This window comes from Mastigoproctus giganteus, chromosome 8 (genome assembly GCF_048544385.1).
Source record: "Mastigoproctus giganteus isolate SK-2022 chromosome 8, ASM4854438v1, whole genome shotgun sequence".
Taxonomy (NCBI): Eukaryota; Metazoa; Arthropoda; class Arachnida; order Uropygi; family Thelyphonidae; genus Mastigoproctus; species Mastigoproctus giganteus.
In genome coordinates, this window is record NC_143582.1 from 91,481,567 (window position 1) to 91,499,884 (window position 18,318).

At 37.5% G+C, this 18,318-nt stretch overlaps 1 protein-coding gene across 3 annotated transcripts in view; it reads right to left on the reverse strand.

Annotated features, from left to right (window-relative positions):
• The window catches only part of LOC150081717 (MAGUK scaffold protein DLG5-like), a 450,728-nt gene that overhangs the window by 19,485 nt on the left and 412,925 nt on the right, over positions 1 to 18,318 (reverse strand). For all 3 annotated transcript variants that reach the window (XM_090378823.1, XM_090378822.1, XM_090378824.1), the window contains exon 24: positions 16,273 to 16,382. In XM_090378823.1, coding sequence (XP_090234949.1) covers positions 16,273 to 16,382 — 110 coding nt within the window. The remainder of the gene's footprint in view (positions 1 to 16,272; positions 16,383 to 18,318) is intronic.

Below are 18,318 nucleotides of genomic sequence, written 5' to 3' on the forward strand. Positions count from 1 at the left end.
CATTCTAATAGAAGCAGTGCAAGAATCTCTTTCGCCTCTGCCAGTGGCTACTGTCAATCTATTGGTATTTGTCTCCCCCCAAGCTAGCAGTTTTCCGACCCACCTAACACTGCCTCGATAGCATCAGCAAATATTCTTGCACCCTTTCTATTTAAGTGTATCCCATCCCTGTAGAAGCAATCTCTCCTGTTAACAAGTACAGTCCAAGCTGAAAAAAATTCTACCCCTTGAGCCTTGCACAATCTTTCCAGGGTCGAATTGATCGACAAGGCTCTCATCATATACTCCCTCCTATCGTGTCTGGGCAGAATTGCAGACACTTTCAAATTCAACCCTAATTCTCGGCTTTTGTTCAACAGTGACCTGTACTTGTTAAGTAATTCTGCCGGTCTCCTACTCTTAATATTATTAGTGCCAACGTGTACAACTATATCACCTTTTGTGCCCTTAAAAGATGATATTCGCTCTACAACGTCATCAACCTTTGCCCCTGGCAGACATACCCTGGTCCTGTTCCACCTATCTTTTTTACAAAGCATGTTCCCCGTTTCCCTGACAATAGAGTCACCAACATCTACTAGTTCCTTCGGGACCAGCGCATTCTGCCTTGGGGGTTGTCTCTGTGTCACGCGATGCCCAAGTGCAAGCTCTGGCGTTGATGTGGGCAGCTGAGAGCTTGATGGGCCCCTCAATTTAGTTTCTTCGAGGGCATCCACCCTGTCCTTCAAGCTCTCATATAGGCCCACAAGAACGCCGAGTTGTTGCCTGATATCGATACACTCCTTGCATCGCGCGCACACAAAGACATCCCCCTTGGCAGTATCATGTCCCGTACCCGATTGCTCTGCAAACATCAAGCAAACAGTGCATTTTATAAGGCTGTGAGTCAGAGGACAACTGCCCCCCCTCAGTTCTGCTCTGAGCCACAGCACTTCCATTAGCTTGAGCCTTTTGCTTTATGGTGGTGTTCACACTGTTCTTCTTTTAGCAGCCATGGTATGAATTTCGCAGAAATGTATATCACATTCAAAGTTTTTCTTAAAGTAGAATAACATGGTCTGACTAAGTTGCAAGTTTCTTCAGTGATTTCATAAAGGAGTTAATCTGTCATTTCATTCATACCTGAGATCATGGATCACTTTCAACAGATTCCTTATCCTCTTTGAAACTATGGTGTCAGTCAAAAACTTGTGTATGACCCACCGAAGAGCCCAATATGCTACTTTTAAGATCAAGTTTCCTGCGGTTTTCTGTTTTTAAAGAAAAATTTTACACACACACAATGTTCAGTGCCTTCTGACATTCTGAAATACAGTGATATGTGAAAACATTTCTTTTGTGGACCACACAAAAGGTGGTGGAGAATGAGAAACACCTAGGGGTAATTGTACAATCTGACATGAAATTGTCCAAGCAGTGCAGACAGGCACTAGAACAGCTTATGGGGTTTTCTGTCAATGACATTTAGGAACTTTGCAAGCAAGGTCATGGAGGTGATTATGCCATTGTATAAGGCAATGGTTAGATGACATCTCCAGTTGTATACAGGTCTGGCTGGACGCCTCATTTTAAAGAGAATGTTGATCTCTTGGAACAAGTGCAGAACGGAGCAATTGAATTAGTCAAGAGCACAAAGGGGTACTCATATCACAAGACTTCGGTTTTTCAAATTGCAGTGGCTGGAAATTAGGCAATTCCAAGACCTAATCGAAGTGTTTAATCAATTAGGTCTCTGCACAACTGACTAAAGTATTTAAGGCTTTAAACAGATTTTTTTTTTTTTTTGGTAGTTGTTGGCACATAGGCTTCTGTGGCCATAATGCACCTCCCAAGGTTTTTGCAGTACTTTGATCCAAGCCCGAGGCGAGAATCGAACCCCCGACCTTTGGGTTGCCAGACAAGCACTTTACCCACCCGGCTAGCCCGGTTGGCTTAAACAGATTGAGTAAACTTAAATGAAAAAAAGGATAGCTGCATGACAGATGTATAATACAGTAGGCCCTCGATTTAACAGACTAATTGGGGGAGAAGTGTCTGCTAAATCGAATGTATTTAAAAAACATATATTAATAACGAACTTACAATGTACAGGATGTATTAAAATGTTATTATAATATATAAGTATGAATAAAATATTATTATAATGTACATTAAATAATTCATACATGCCACTAAAACATCTGTTAAAAATATAAAAATAAATTTACGACAGGAACCAAACTTTATTTTAATTAAACACATCAAAAACTATACAATGTAATTAATAGTGTTTCCATCACTTCTTTTATTTTTATTCTTAAAGCTCACACAAAGTTGTTTTCAATGTGAACATTAGTTTTTTTCATTTAAATCCATTTTAGAGGGGGAAAAATACTTTAAAATTCATAAACTACATTGAATAAAAAACAAAAAAGATCAGTAGCGTAGCTACCCTTTTTTGGGCTCGGAGGCAAAGAACATGTTTGGGCACCTACTTAATTAATGAAAATTGAAAAACAGGAGACAGCCAAAGATGCCAGTCCCCTAAAGGGACCGGGCCCAGAGGCAATTGCCTTGCCTTCCTACATGGTAGCTGTGACCAGTTTACCGGTGACAGCACCTACAATGGGCACGCGAGCATCGAAACTGGACCTTGAGTGATTGGAAGAAGGTTGTCTGGTCCAATGAATCACAATTCCTGTTGCATCATGTGGACAGCCGGGTACATCGTTTATCTGGGGAAGTGATGGTGCTTGGATGCACTGTGATACAAAAACAAGCTGGTGGCAACGGTGTCATGCTTTGGGCAATGTTCTGGTGGAATATCCTGAGCCTAGTCATCCACGTGCCGGGCACTCTAACGTTTATAACCTACCTAAACATCATTGCTGACCAGGTGCACCCTTTCATGCCAATGGTCTTCCCCTCTGGTAATTCAGCACATTAACCTGCTGAAAGACGGTACGGTCTTTCAGCAGGATAATGTGCCATGCCACACTGCCTAGATTGTTCGAGACTGGTTCGCAGAACATGAGGAAGTCTTCCAGGTATTGCCCTGGGCTCAAAATTTCCCAGACATCAATCCCATCAAGCATCTGTGGTTTGTGTTGGAATAGCAACTCCATTCTGCAGCGTCTCAACCAAGGACCTTACAGGAGTTATAGGATCGGCTGGTTATGTGTTGGTACCAGATACCACAAGACACATTTAGAAATCTTGTAGCATCCATGCCTCGATGGGTACGAGCTGTTTTGACTGCATGTGGAGGACCAACATCATATTAGGTAGGTGATCATAATGTTTTGGTTCATCGGTGTATAAGAGATGGCTTAATATGGTGGTAGTTTGTTATCGAAAGCTAGTTTTATTGCAAATAAATCGGTGGTACAGACACTGCATTCAATAGGTAATGACACAGCTGCAGAGAAGGTGGAGTATAGCTTGCTTCCTAGTATCATTTTATAAATACTACTGTTATCCATTATTCAGCCATCAGAGGTTCACTAACTGTGACCACCTACTATCTGATAAAAGACCAATAATTCTTGAAATAGGCTTCCACAGCAGTGTTTTCATTTTTAAAAACAAATAACATAATAGTATTTCTTCATGTGATATACGGTTAAGGAAATTTAGCTCATTCTGCGTATCAAGACTATACCTTTTACTCTCATAAGTTAAAATTATGTTAATTACAAATACAGAGAATGACAAAATAGTTGTATTGCATTATATTTCAGACTTTTTGATTTTTTCTTTATATTACCTGAATTGATCTTCCATAACAGAAGCTACAATTAAATAACTATGCAAAATCGGATGACCTGCAAGATTTCTTTTCTTTGGTTGATTACTGTTTTAAAACTTCTGATGTCAACGTTTACTTAGATCGTGTCAGTAAAATTATTCTTGTAGGAACGGAATCCTTTATTCCACACTCTACTTTAAAATCTCGTCCTTTATCTAAACCTTGGTTTCCAATAAATGTGCTAAGGCTGTTGAAGAGAAGAACGTTGCATATCGTAATCGGCTTGTTTCCAATTCTTCAGTTTCATTTTCTGCCTGCACCAAAGCTCACAACAATTGTAAAGCAGTTATTAATCAGTCCAAACTAGAGTTTGAACAGGCTAAGAGTAGAAAACTTGCTTCTTGCCCTAACGGTAGCCGAGCATTCTGGTCTCTTGCCAAAGCTATTGGCTGTAACTTTTGCCCGACTCCGTCAAAAACAGATGGTTCTGTTGTCACTTCAGCCAAGGATAAAACTGACCTGCTAGCATCCCATTTTTTTTCCAACTCATGTATTAATGATCTTGGTAAAACACCTCCCACAATTCACAACGTGCTCCATTCAATGCCTCCTGTGGTCTTCCGTCAAAAGGATGTCAGAAGGATTTTGATGAATCTTGATGCTAAGAAAGCTACAGGTCCTGATGGTATTTCTCCACTTTTTCTCAAAACCTGTGCTCCTGAACTTATTCCCGTTCTTTGCAGCCTTTTTTTACTTTCTTATTCCAAAGGTGTTTTTCCTTCTGCTTGGAAATTTACTCATATCTAGCCAGTTCCTAAAAAGGGTGACAAATCCCTCCCATCCATTTATCGTCCCATTGCAATTACTTCTACTATTTCTAAAGTAATGGAGAAATCAATTAACTGCCAACTCTTAAACTACCTAGAAACCTTCTGTTTGTTTGTTATTTGGTTTTTAGGAGCATTAGCAACTAAGGCCATATTGCTCCGGGATATGCGGTGGTCATTCCCTGACCTTTCTGCATCCTCCATATTTAGCATTAGCATTAGCATTAGTAGAGGCATTTGATGCAAGAAAGAAAGCTTATGCAGCATCAGCCAAAAAAAAAAAAAAAAAAACCCCGCTTCCACTTCACCCCTCTGTTCGTTCAAAATACCTGTCCAGCTGAGCCTTAAACTTATTTAGGCTATCAACCTCCACCACAAGGGATGGGAGTCTGTTCCACCAACCAACCACCCGCTGGCTAAAGGCAAATTTCCGCACGTCTATCCTACATCTGTCTTTCCTCAATTTGAATTTATGCCCTCTCAGGTGATTTTTCTGAGCTAGAGGAAGAATCCCATCAGCATTGAGCATGCTTAAACCATTCAAGGCTTTATACACCTCTATCAGATCACCTCGCTGGTGCCTAGTTTCCAGACACTGTAATTTGCAAAACTTAAGCCTTTCTTCGTAAGAGCACCCCTTTGTTCCATTCACTAATCTTGTTGCCCTTCTCTGTACTCGTTCCAGCAGCTCTACATCCTTCTTGAAATGAGGCCTCCAGACCTGTATACAGTACTCTAGGTGTGGCCTGACCATTGCCTTATACAATGGAATAATCACCTCCTTATCCCTGCTGGAAAAATTCCTGTATATCATTGACAATATTCCATGAGCTACTCTTGCAGCCCGTCTGCACTGCTCAGAGAACTTCATATCTGCCTGCACAACCACCCCCAAGTCCCTTTCATTCTCTACCACTGTCAGTGTAGTACCACAGAGTTGATACGTTGCTCTGGGGTTGCTGTTTCCCATGTGTAGTACTTTACATTTGTCAATGTTAAACTTCATTTGCCACCTCTGAGCCCATCTGTTCAACTTTTCCAGATCCTGTTGCAGCAGCATAGTGTCAGTAGTGTCCTTGACAACCCTGCCAACCTTTGTATCATCTGCAAACTTGGACATTAAGCTGTCTTCCATGTGCAACAGTATCAAAAGCCTTTCTAAGATCCAAGTATATAATATCAAAGTTATTCCCAGCATTCAGTTCTTTTGTGACTGCATCATAGTATCCAATCAAGTTGGTCAGGCAAGACTTCCCCTTAACAAAACCATGCTGTGTCTGAGCTATAACTGAAGTCTTGTCTAAATGATCCTGCAGTGCTTCTTTAACCAGTGCCTCCATTAATTTTCCTGGAACAGAAGTTAAGCTCACAGGTCTATAATTACTTGTGTCAGCCTTTAATCCTCCTTTGTGAATTGGGGTCACATTTGCACATTTCCAGTCTATGGGTACCTCCCCTGAGTCCAAGGAAGCTCTCATAATTATGGCTAAGGGTTTGCTTACTTCCTTTGCTGCCTCCTTTAATATAACTGGATAGATCCCATCCACCCCGGGTGCCTTTCTTGTGTTTATCTTCAACAGTTTCTCCTCCACTTTACTCCCAGTTATTTCAAGATTCTCTAGCTTACTGCTAGAGTTGAATACACCTCTGGCATTCCCCTTGCTGAATAACTCCTCATGTGTGAATGTCGATGCAAAATATTCATTTAGTTTGTTAGCTACCTGAGCAGGATCATCAACAGTTGACCCATCAATATCAAGTGGACCAATCTGATTCATCCCCTTCCTTCTCGAGTTTACATAAGTAAAGAACTCTTTGCTGTTTTTCTTTGCTTCCCTTGCCAAGGATTTCTCGTAATCTGCCTTCGCCTGCCTAACCTCCTTTGTAACTTGGTTGCATATCAACTTGTATCTATCGTAGGCTTCTGTGTCATGTGTTAATTTGTAAGTATCCCATGCATTTTTCTTCTCTGCCATATGCCTCATTAGTTCATCTGATATCCATTTTGGCCTAAACCTTGAACAATATTTCTTAGTTGGTATGTAAAGCCTAGTAGTTTCCAAGATAAGTTCTTTGAATTCTTCCCATTTTGAATTTGATGTTGGTAACATCATCAGTTGGTCCCACTGTATAGAATTTAAATACTGTCTCAGTCCATCGTAGTTGCCCTTACGGAAGCAATAACCCTTCCCTTTACCCCTAATGGTAGTTACCTCTTTGATTAAATCCCACTTCAGCACACTGTGATCACTGCCACCTAGTGGTTCATTTATCTGCAGATTCTTAATGCATGAAGAATCACTGCTGATAATCAAATCAAGAGTATTACTCCCTCTAGTTGCCTCCCGAACATGCTGATGTAGAAAACAATCATCCAATAAATCCACAAAAGCCCTGCTAGTGTGTGAGTAACCAGCCCCCAAATTCCAGTCAATATCTGGGAAATTAAAATCTCCCATTATAAGACTCTCTGATTTACTGGCCCACTCTATTTCCCTGTATAGTTCCTTATTATACTCATCAGAGTCATTAGGCCTATAGAACACTCCTACTCTCAATTTTGATCTCCCAATGCTTATGTCACACCAAACTGACTCAACACTGCACTGTCCAGCAATGTCGACTGGCTTCACTTCCTTGGTTTTTATGTGTTTCTTAACTAATAGCATAACCCCTCCTCCCCCCTTCCTATCCTGTCTATCCTTTCTGTAGACGTTGTACTCCCCAAATTGCAGTTCTGCATCCCTTATATCTGTGTGACACCACGTCTGTGATATCCCAACAATATCTGCCTTTGATGTTTTGAGCAATACTTCAAATTCATCAAATTTATTTACTAAACTCCTAGCATTGGTGTACACGCAGGTATACCTGCACCTGTTTCTATTCTTAGCTACCCTAACACAACCCATGTGTTTACTTGCACCCCAATGGCTCCCAGCAGTCTCTGAAATACCATGCATCTTGTTTTTCAGGCTTCTGCTCATTCTAATAGAAGCAGTGCAAGAATCTCTTTCACCTCTGCCAGTGGCTACTGTCAATCTATTGGTCTTTGTCTCCCCCCAAGCTAGCAGTTTTCCGACCCACCTAACACTGCCTCGATAGCATCAGCAAATATTCTTGCACCCTTTCTATTTAAGTGTATCCCATCCCTGTAGAAGCAATCTCTCCTGTTAACAAGTACAGTCCAAGCTGAAAAAAATTCTACCCCTTGAGCCTTGCACAATCTTTCCAGGGCTGAATTGATCGACAAGGCTCTAATCATATACTCCCTCCTATCGTGTCTGGGCAGAATTGCAGACACTTTCAAATTCAACCCTAATTCTCGGCTTTTGTTCAACAGTGACCTGTACTTGTTAAGTAATTCTGCCGGTCTCCTACTCTTAATATTATTAGTGCCAACGTGTACAACTATATCACCTTTTGTGCCCTTAAAAGATCATATTCGCTCTACAACGTCATCAACCTTTGCCCCTGGCAGACATACCCTGGTCCTGTTCCACCTATCTTTTTTACAAAGCATGTTCCCCGTTTCCCTGACAATAGAGTCACCAACAACTACTAGTTCCTTCGGGACCAGTGCATTCTGCCTTGGGGGTTGTCTCTGTGTCACGCGATGCCCAAGTGCAAGCTCTGGCGTTGATGTGGGCAGCTGAGAGCTTGATGGGCCCCTCAATTTAGTTTCTTCGAGGGCATCCACCCTGTCCTTCAAGCTCTCATATAGGCCCACAAGAACGCCGAGTTGTTGCCTGATATCAATACACTCCTTGCATCGCGCACACACAAAGACATCCCCCTTGGCAGTATCATGTCCCGTACCCGATTGCTCGGCAAACATCAAGCAAACAGTGCATTTTATAAGGCTGTGAGTCAGAGGACAACTGCCCCCCTCAGTTCTGCTCTGAGCCACAGCACTTCCATTAGCTTGAGCCGTTTGCTTTGCTGCTCTGGTCTGAGTCATGATTCTATTAATTTATTATAATTAATTATGTTATGTTATTAATTATGTTAAATATAATTAATTATATTATGTTTGTAATCTAAGTCGTTATATGTATTTATTTAAACGTACAATTTAACTGCTAACGAAATTCAACTAACGCTATCTAGTACGGTATATAACTATCGTATCACAAAGGCGGGAAAAATTACGAACGGTAGCGGAGTTGAAACACGTGGAAACCTTTACCGATACTTTTATGTAATTACAAGGCCGAGTAAAGAATAAATACACCAAATTAATCAGAAAATCACAAAATAATGTTATACTACTAAATTTAAATCAAAAGTTTTAGAAAAACAATAATTTCAAATCAATAAATAAGAAAAATCCACTTAGCGGCTTTGAACACGACCGTCTCTAGTAGCCTCGTCAGCAGACTCGATTTGGTGGTGACGGGCTCGAACCCAGGTCTAATTAAGAAGCATGTGCTATTCACTGCTGCTCCTTCCCACCTGGCTAAGGAGGTGCCTTAGAAACCTTTTGTCTGATCAATGATTGCCAGTATGGATTCTGTCAATGTCGATATTCTGGTGATATTCTGGCTATGTTACCCATTTATGGACAAATATAATGGAAAATTTTGGTGAAACACAAACAGTTGCTCTTGACATCTCAAAGGCTTTTGATCCGTGTTTGGCTTAAAGGTCTTCTAAACAAGCTTCCATCTTATGGTTTGGCAACTGTTTTTTTTTTGATTGGTTATCTAGTTTTCTTTCTGACTGCTCACTGAGGGTGATGGTAGATGGCTCTCTGTCTTCTAACTTTCCATTAATGCTAGTGTCCCCCAAGATTATTTCATTCCCCCACTATTTTCCTCTTGTATATTAATGACTTTCTTCCACTGACCGTAAATCCTATCCACAGTTTTCAGTTTTGCCGATGATAGCATTGCATTCCACTTTCCGGTTTGAGAAACCTGGCCCTGCTCAATCAGCTTAAACTTCCTGAATATCTGCTACCAATTCCTTAAATGCGAATCTCCAGGTAATTCTCCAGTGGGGCAAAGACAACTTAGTTGATTTTAATCCTTCTAAAACTCAGTCCTGTCAAAAGGATTCTTCTGCTCCTATGCTTATCTTCGGTGACACTCCGATTTCTAGGCAAGATGATATATCTCTTTTGGGGATTACCCTGACTTCTAATCTCTCTTGGCATAAGCACATTACAAATATTGCTTCCTCTGCATCTAAAAAACTTGGTTTCGCTTTTGCTCCCGGCATTACTTTTCTTCCAAACTGCTGTTCACTCTGTACAAATTGCAAGTCCACCCTACCGTGGAATATTGTTCCCACATCTGGGGAGATGCCCTCAAAACCTCCTTTAGGCTTCTAGATTCCATTCAGAAGAAGGCAGTTAGGCTAATTAATGACTCACCTCTAACAGATTCTCTCCACTCTGTCTCATAGACATACTGTTTCTGCTGCATGCCTTTTCTACAGATACCTCCATGGGCACTGTTCTTCTGAATTGGCTTCTATAATTCCCACTCTCTCTTTCAAAACAGTCCGCATACATGCCACCACTAGCCAACATCCATTTACCATACAACTTCAAACTCACAGAACCAACTTTTCATCTTCCTTGTTTATTCATTAAACTGCCGTTTTCTGGAACAACCTTCCTTCATCTTCTCCTCCTCCAGCCCATGCACGGTACTAAGTACTATTGGTTCTAATACCTCTCGTGTTTGAGGTTTTCATAATAATAATAAAAAAAAATAATAAAAAAAACTATGAATAATTATATTTTCCCCAGTTAATAATTACCAATTAATTAATTAATATATAAAAAGCATATATTTTCACTCCACTATACATACTATACAATGAGGTACCTCACTCAGTTTTTTGAAATTACTTATTTTCTCCTAAATTTTAATAAAAATTTAAACAACACATATTAGCAATAGCATTAGCATTATGCTAATACTAATATGTGTTGTTTAAATTTTTCTTCATTATTTACACATTTTATAAATTAATGAAAATATGATAAAAGAGAAAACAAGTTTTAGATTTTTTCCCCAATTTAATTAAATTGGCATGGCCTGACAAATCTCTCTAAAGGAGTCAAATATGTTATTACATGTGTACAGATATTCTGAAACTGACAGCACACATGCAAAGACATCTAAAATAAAAAAAAAAAAAAATATATATATATATATATATATATATTAATAATAATAAAAAAACATTCTCTCCAAAGTTCATCAAGTATATATTCCACATAAATCTGCCAGTTATCTGTATAATACATAGATAACTGGCAAATAGAGAAAAAACATATTACAGGTGACCCTCGCTTAATGCTGATAATTCGTTCCCGAAAAACAGAGCGCTAAGTGAATCAGCGCTATTCCCATAATGTAACATATGTATTTGTGAGTCGAGGTCTATGCCACAGTATATTTCCTAATCAATAATAAATGGTGGTGAAAAGATGCACAAATGTCGGTCAAAATATTTAATATTAAAAATTTGTACACATAAAATATTCTCCATTACATACGTATATAATTAAGTCGTAAGTAACTACATTACGTGTCAAAATTAAACTTAAAATCATGAATTTATTAATCTGATGGCCCTGGGCTGTCGAGTTTTCATAACTTCTGGTCGATTTTGGGTTGTACTTTGACCATCTTCTTAGTAAACTAAAAGGGGTTTTACTTTAAAATTCTCACAGCATTATCACCCAACAATAAAATCAACCGATCCTTCGCTGCTTTGAAGCCTGCCATGTTTGTTTCTTCTTATTTCGATATGAAACTTCTTTTAGGCATTCATTTCCAAAAAAAAGTCCTGTTTCATCTATATTAAAAACTTGTTGAGAAGTTTAACACCACTCTTCAATAATTTTTAGAATTTCTTTTTTGAAAGTTTCGGCTCCTTCTTGATCTGCACTTGCAGCTTCTCCCTGGATTTTAAATCTATCGTACCAGCCCTTACTGGCTTTAAATGGTTCCACATTTTTTTTTTTTTTTAAAGGTGAGTTTTCTTCAGATCATCATATAGGCTAATCACTTTTTCTTTAATAATATTTAACTTAATGGAATTGTGCATTGGATATTATCTTCAATAAAATTATTTAGAAGTCTCTCCATTTCAATTATAATAGCCAGCCTAGTTACTTCCAGTGGAACAGCCGTCTTCCTGCTGCTAAAATTAATTCTTTATTTTTTATAATTGTTCTTACAGTTGAACCTGCCAGTCCTGAATTATTGCACACATTCACTTGTCGTTAAACGGAATCGATAATTTAAAACGAATCAATACAATTTGAATCGATAATTCAAAACGTATAATTTAATTTTCAAATTCAGTATATTTCTTACCTTAGTAGGCTTCGTACCGCGTCCAGATGTTGTTCCTTTTTAATTCTTATCCTCCATTATTAATCTTGGAAAATGTAACTGCGTTGCATTAATTATGATACAATGCTTGAGTAAACTGTCCATTATGGACGATGTCTAACACTGTACCGAGTGATGACTAGACCTCGGATAAATACCTATAACGCAAATATTACAAGCAATATACTTGATCATTTTTTAAAATGTTGATCGTAACACGTCACCATAGTGCAATTAAATTAGCGTGGGAGAATTCACTGAACATGGTAAAATTTCGCAAGTCAGCGTGGGAAACTTTGCTATTCATTTTCAAGCTATGACTACATCAGACGAAACATTTACGTTAAACATGCCAAAAATTCAATCTGTACACTGGTAAAAGAGCATTAGAGTGAGATATGGGTTATAATATAAAAACAGCGTTATAGTGAATCAACGTAGAGCGAACCGCATTATAACGGGGCCTGCTGTATGTGTTTTTTCTCTATTTGCTTTGTTAATTTAGGTTATCTTCACTCCCACAGCAATTTAGCAAAAATTGCTTGGGGATGTCATTATATGTACTTCAGGTAACTGTTTTAATTTAATTTCCTATTATTCCTTCTGTTATATAATTATTACAGTGCATTAAATGCTTTATGCGGAATTGCCTTATTCAATTCTTCTTTTATCTTATTCCAACTTATATTAAGACATTTTTGCATCTCACTGACTCCTTTTATGTAACTAATTAATAAAGTCCAAAATTTTATTAATTTTGCACCAGCAAACACCACCAAACGCATCAACCACCAAAGAGGTATAGTAGTCAGACTATGGCTACATTTTATATAATGAAATTAGATTCATTCCTCATTACAACCATAAGGCAATTAAACAACTGGATTATAATCTTTTTACAACGTTTATGAGCCATACACACCAGCAGCAAATTATACAAACTATGTTGTCACCTAACACACTTCAATTAAATAATGCACACAACACCTAAAAATAAAAATGCATATATAATGCACCTGTAAAAGTTCTCGTTGGATGGATGTTTTCTATACATACCATGGGTGGTCAACAAGTCGATCGTAATCTTTCAGTTGATCGCGGCTTTAATTTCGGTCGATCACAATGATTTTTTAACATATATATAAAAAAGATCCCCGCAGGTTCACATCTGGTGAGTATGGGCTTGACACACCCAGGGTCCTGAGCCGGATATCATCATCATTTGCTTTCTCGGTGATTCCCTTCTACTTCTCTCTCTCTCTCTCTCTCTCTCTCTCTCTCTCTCTCTCTCTCTCTGGGTAATTTGGAAATTTTTTCTTTTTTGGCTGGTGCAGCAAAAGCCTCAGGCTTCCTTGCACCACATGGCCAATAGTAATAATAATAATGATGATGAAAATAATAATAAATAGATTAGTAAAATTCTTCTTTTATCTTATTACTACTATACCTCTTTGGTGGTTGATGCGTTTGGTGGTGTTTGCTGGTGCAAAATTCTAAATGTTATTATTATTAAGTTCCTAACTGCATATGCTAATTAAAATCCGTTGAACCTCTTTTTTTTTTTTTTTTTTTTTGGTAGTTGTTGGCGCATAGGCTTCTGTGGCCATAATGCACCTCCCAAGGTTTTTGCAGTACTTTGATCCAAGCCCGAGGCGGGAATTGAACCCGCGACCTTTGGGTTGCCAGGCAAGCACTTTACCCACCCGGCTAGCCCAGTCGGCCTGTTGAACTTCACGACCACTCTTGTCGCTGTGCAGCCACTAGGCTTGTCCAATGAAAATTCACGTAGTTATGTTGTGGAGAGCATGCGTATATGTCAAATTCTTATTTAGCTTACTTAATATTAATAACTGGACAGAACTTATACGTTACTTATACGATTTGGTTTCGTTGAAAGAAAAGAATTAGAGGTCTTGATATATTTAAAGCATTCAAAAATTTTATTGAAAAAATTAAATTACCACTATTTAAGCTCGTACCAATAAAAACAGATGGAACTAAAACAATGACTGGGCATCTTAACAGATTCATCGCATTGTGCCAAAAAAATGATGAATTCCCAGATTTTTTCAGTTACCACTGTATCATCCACCAACAAGTGTTATCCAGCAAAAGATTAAATACTAAAAGTGTTAAACACATAAAAAATGTGTTTTTTATGTGTTTAACACTTTTAGTATTTAATCTTTAAACACATAATAGCTTTCAAAATCGTGAAAATCATCAGAGGACAATCTCTTCAAAGGAGACTTTTCAAATTGCGACTTGATGAAAATAAACCAGATCTGATATTACAAACAGATGTGAGGTGGCTGAGTTGGAGTAAGTCTCTACAGAGATTTTGAAATTTTCTGAATGAAATTAAAAAATTTGTTGATCAAACTTTTTTGGGGAGATAATACGGAATGGTTGTGTGATTTGGCTTTTTTGGCAGATTTTATCAGTAAATTAAGTGATCTCAATTTGGAATTACAAGGGGGAAAAAATGGGGGTGACATGATTAGTAGTATTTCTGCATATAAATATCAATTTTTGGCAATGGCTAAGGATAAAAAAAAAAAAAAAGTCGATCAATTTGCAAAAAGTCCTGTTTTTAAATTTAATAGTGAGAAACATGTTTCTGAAACCAGATACGGTGATTTTAAAACAATTGAAGACATTGATCAATATATTTCTTATCCATTTAATATCGACTTAGATACGAAACAAATTGCAGAAAAAAAAAAATCGCTGAGATTTTTCACATGGAGAAAATATTACTTGAAAATGAAATTATTACATTGTGAAACAATATCTTCCTAAAAGCCAGATCATCAGAAAAAGATTTTTGGAAACATGTTTGTCAGGAAAAGTATCGAAATGTAAAAAAATGCAGTAAACTTTTAAATTCCTGTTTTTGTTCCACATATCTATGTGAATCGGCCTTTGTGTATTTGAAACAAACAAAGACGAATAATCACTCTACTTTTACGGACTTGCATACAGAAGATTCTTTACGCTTGGCCTTATCACAGTATATCCAAGATTTTGAAAGCTTGGCTGATGACATAAAGACACAAACTTCACATAAATTACCAATTTAAATACGTATGAATTTAAAATAAGAATTCCGAATTGTATTTAATTTTAAAATTTATAAACAACACTTTTCAATACGTGCTGATTAACTTTTTTAATCATGTGCAATGAAATTCTTGTGAAGGTAGATCGCGGCACATTTTGAAAAAAAAAAAAAAAAAGTAGATTGCATCACAAATTAAGTTGGCCACCCCTGATATATCCTCTTCAAACAGGCCTCTGGGGTTGGGTAAATTCATATTGTGATTTTAAATGTTTCTCACCAACCACTTATAAAATAAAATAAAACACGGAAACTGGAATTTTGAAAACTGTGTTTACTACTATATATTTACAATTAAAATAACTTTACAAATAAAAAGGATAAAATACATAATATATATACATCGAATAAAATACATTAAAATACCGGGTTTAGAGCGATAAAACTGACTGTAGCTTTTGAAGGCTCCTGCCTTCTTCCTCAGCGGTAGCTTCCTTGTACTGCAGTGCATCTTAAGTACCAGCAGGTTTACGGTCTAAATCACGTGTTTCATCGCCACGTGTTCTATTCTCCTATGTACTAGGACCAGAAGTGGCTCGGGAACACGTCATATGAAATCGTTCATCCCTTCTGAGGATAGTAGCTTCAAAGAGGGGATGAATCCGCAAACCTTTGTCTCTATTAATGTTCTCTATCGAATTAATCCGCAAACTCTCGAGCCACTTGCGTTCCCAGAAAAGGAAAGGTATTTTATCCTTTTTAGTTGTAAAGTTATTTTAATTGTAAATATATAGTAGTAAACACAGTTTTCAAAATTCCAGTTTCCGTGTTTTATTTTATTTTATAAGTGGTTGGTGAGAAACATTTAAAATCACAATACTCCTGATATATATATAATACACAAAGGTATCTTTCTCTGGATGATACAAAAAAAGAAGAAAAAATTGTTATGATCTTTTGGATTCTAGGAATGAGTTGTGATACTATGTAATACTCCTGTATTTACTAATTCTACATTCAGAATAAACAACAGAGAACAGGTACTGCAAAAACAATATGATTTGAACCAATTCAATTTGAATTTTATATTTTTTTGTCAGCTGGACTTCAAATGAAGCAGTTTTACTGCATATAACAGATATCATGAGAGAACTTAAATGCAGTTTTTTTTTAAAAAAAACTGCAATTAAATTAGTGATTTTAATTTACCATATCATATCAAGCAGTTTATAATAAATCTCAAGACAATTGTTAATTAGCACGAGTTTTTTTTGTTTTTTTTTTAAATATAACTTTTACCTGATTTGTTTTGTTGACTTAAATTTCAAGAAAATCACTATTGGATAAATTTGAAACTGGTGTAATCGATCTATGGCAGAGAGGCTGATATCCAAGAGGGCATGACAATCCTGAAATGAAGAAATTTTAGTAAAGTGTACATTATAACATATAACAAAATGACTGTAATCAGAAAACCTTTCTTTAATCCAGATTAATTTAACCTGGATCAAAAAAAGGTAGAGATTTGTGAACTCTAAAAGTAGAATTTAAATTTATTTAATATGCCATGAATGACATGTTGTTCGCACAGGTCTCATCTACGAAATGACAAACTATCATCACATTGGCACCTTGATCAGTTTAATATAACCGACTGCAGTAGAATGCATAGCTAAAAAACAAACAATGTAATAAGGACTGTTTCAAGTTTCTGACTGGATTAAGTGCAATAGAGAGTGACTACAATTATATTCACATGATGAATTAATTTTTTTTAGATTGATATCAGGTAATCATACAACAATCCATGGCATGTAAATGTTACATGTCATAGACTGGTGCATAAATTGTATGTAGCAGGCATTTATAAAGAAAACCACTGACAGAATTGATGAACTAGAATTTAAAGTGAGAGATTTACTATTTAGTCACTCTAAAATGACTAACAATTGAAGAATGTGCTTCCCTTATAATTTATTATAAAAATGGTATTTCTGTCTTAGAGACTATAGGGTGAAGAGAGTTCTGGCTTGTGTGCCAATGAAATATTAACCATCCCCATGAAAAAATCTAAAAGGAAGTGTGTGTGTGTGTGTGTGTGTATGTGTGTGTGTGTGTGTGTGTGTGTGTGTGTGTGTGTGTGTGTGTGTGTGTGTGTGTGTGTGTGTGTGTGTGTGTGTGTGTTGCCCCAGTTGTTTCACCAATATATGATGAGACAGCTGGTGCTCAGGGGATCTGCTGTTGTTGTTGTTATTTGGTTTTTAGGAGCATTAGCAACTAAGGCCATATTGCTCCGGGGATATGCGGTGGTCATTCCCTGACCTTGCCGCATCCTTCGTATTTGGCGGTCACGGGCTCGAACCCCGGTCTAATCAAGAAGCATGTGCTACGCACTGCTGCTCCTGCCCACCTGGCTACGGAGGCGCCTCAGGGGATCTATACAATTATAGTAATTAATAGCAGCAAAAGTAAACAAAATTTTGGCCATAATTATGACAGCATACTTGGGTTCAGGGAAGTTCCTATAGGTTGGAAATTTTTTTTTGTTTTTTTTTATGAAAATCCCAAACACGAGAGGTATTAGAACCTATAGTACTTAGTACAGTGCTTGAGTTGGAGGATGAGAAGACGAAAGAAGAAATTTGTTGACATTAGACTTTAACTTCTGTAGACTATAATTTTCAGAAAATATGTACAAAGGAAGGTTGTTCCAGAAAACGGCAGTTGAATGTATAAACGAGGAAGATGAAAGTTGGTTCTGTGAGTTTGAAATTGAACAGTAAATGGATGTTGGCAGCACGCGTTCGGACTGTTTTGAAAGAGAGAGCCACAATTATAGAAGCCAATTCAGAAGAACAGTGCCCATAGAAAATGCATGCAGCAGAAACACTATCTCTATGAGAAAGCGAGTGGACAGACTCTGTTAGAGATGAGTTATTAATAACCTAACTGCCCTCTTCTGAATGGAATCTAGAAGCCTGAGAGAGGTTTTGGGGGCACTGCCCCAGATGTGGGAAGAATATTCCATGGTAGGGTGGATTTGCAATTTGTACAGAGTGAACAGCTGTTTCGAAGAAAAGTAACGCCGAGAGTGAAACAGAAAACCAAGTTTTTAGATGCAGAGGAAGCAATATTTGTAATGTGCTTGTGCCAAGAGAGATTAGAAGTCAGGGTAATCTCCAAAAGAGATATATAATTTTGCCTAGAAATTGGAGTGCCAAAGATAAGCATAGGAGCAGAAGAATCCTTTTTGCGAGATATAAGACAAGACTGAGTTTTAGAAGGACTGAAATCAACTAAGTTGTCTTTATCCCACTGGAGAGCTACCTGGAGATCAGCATTTAA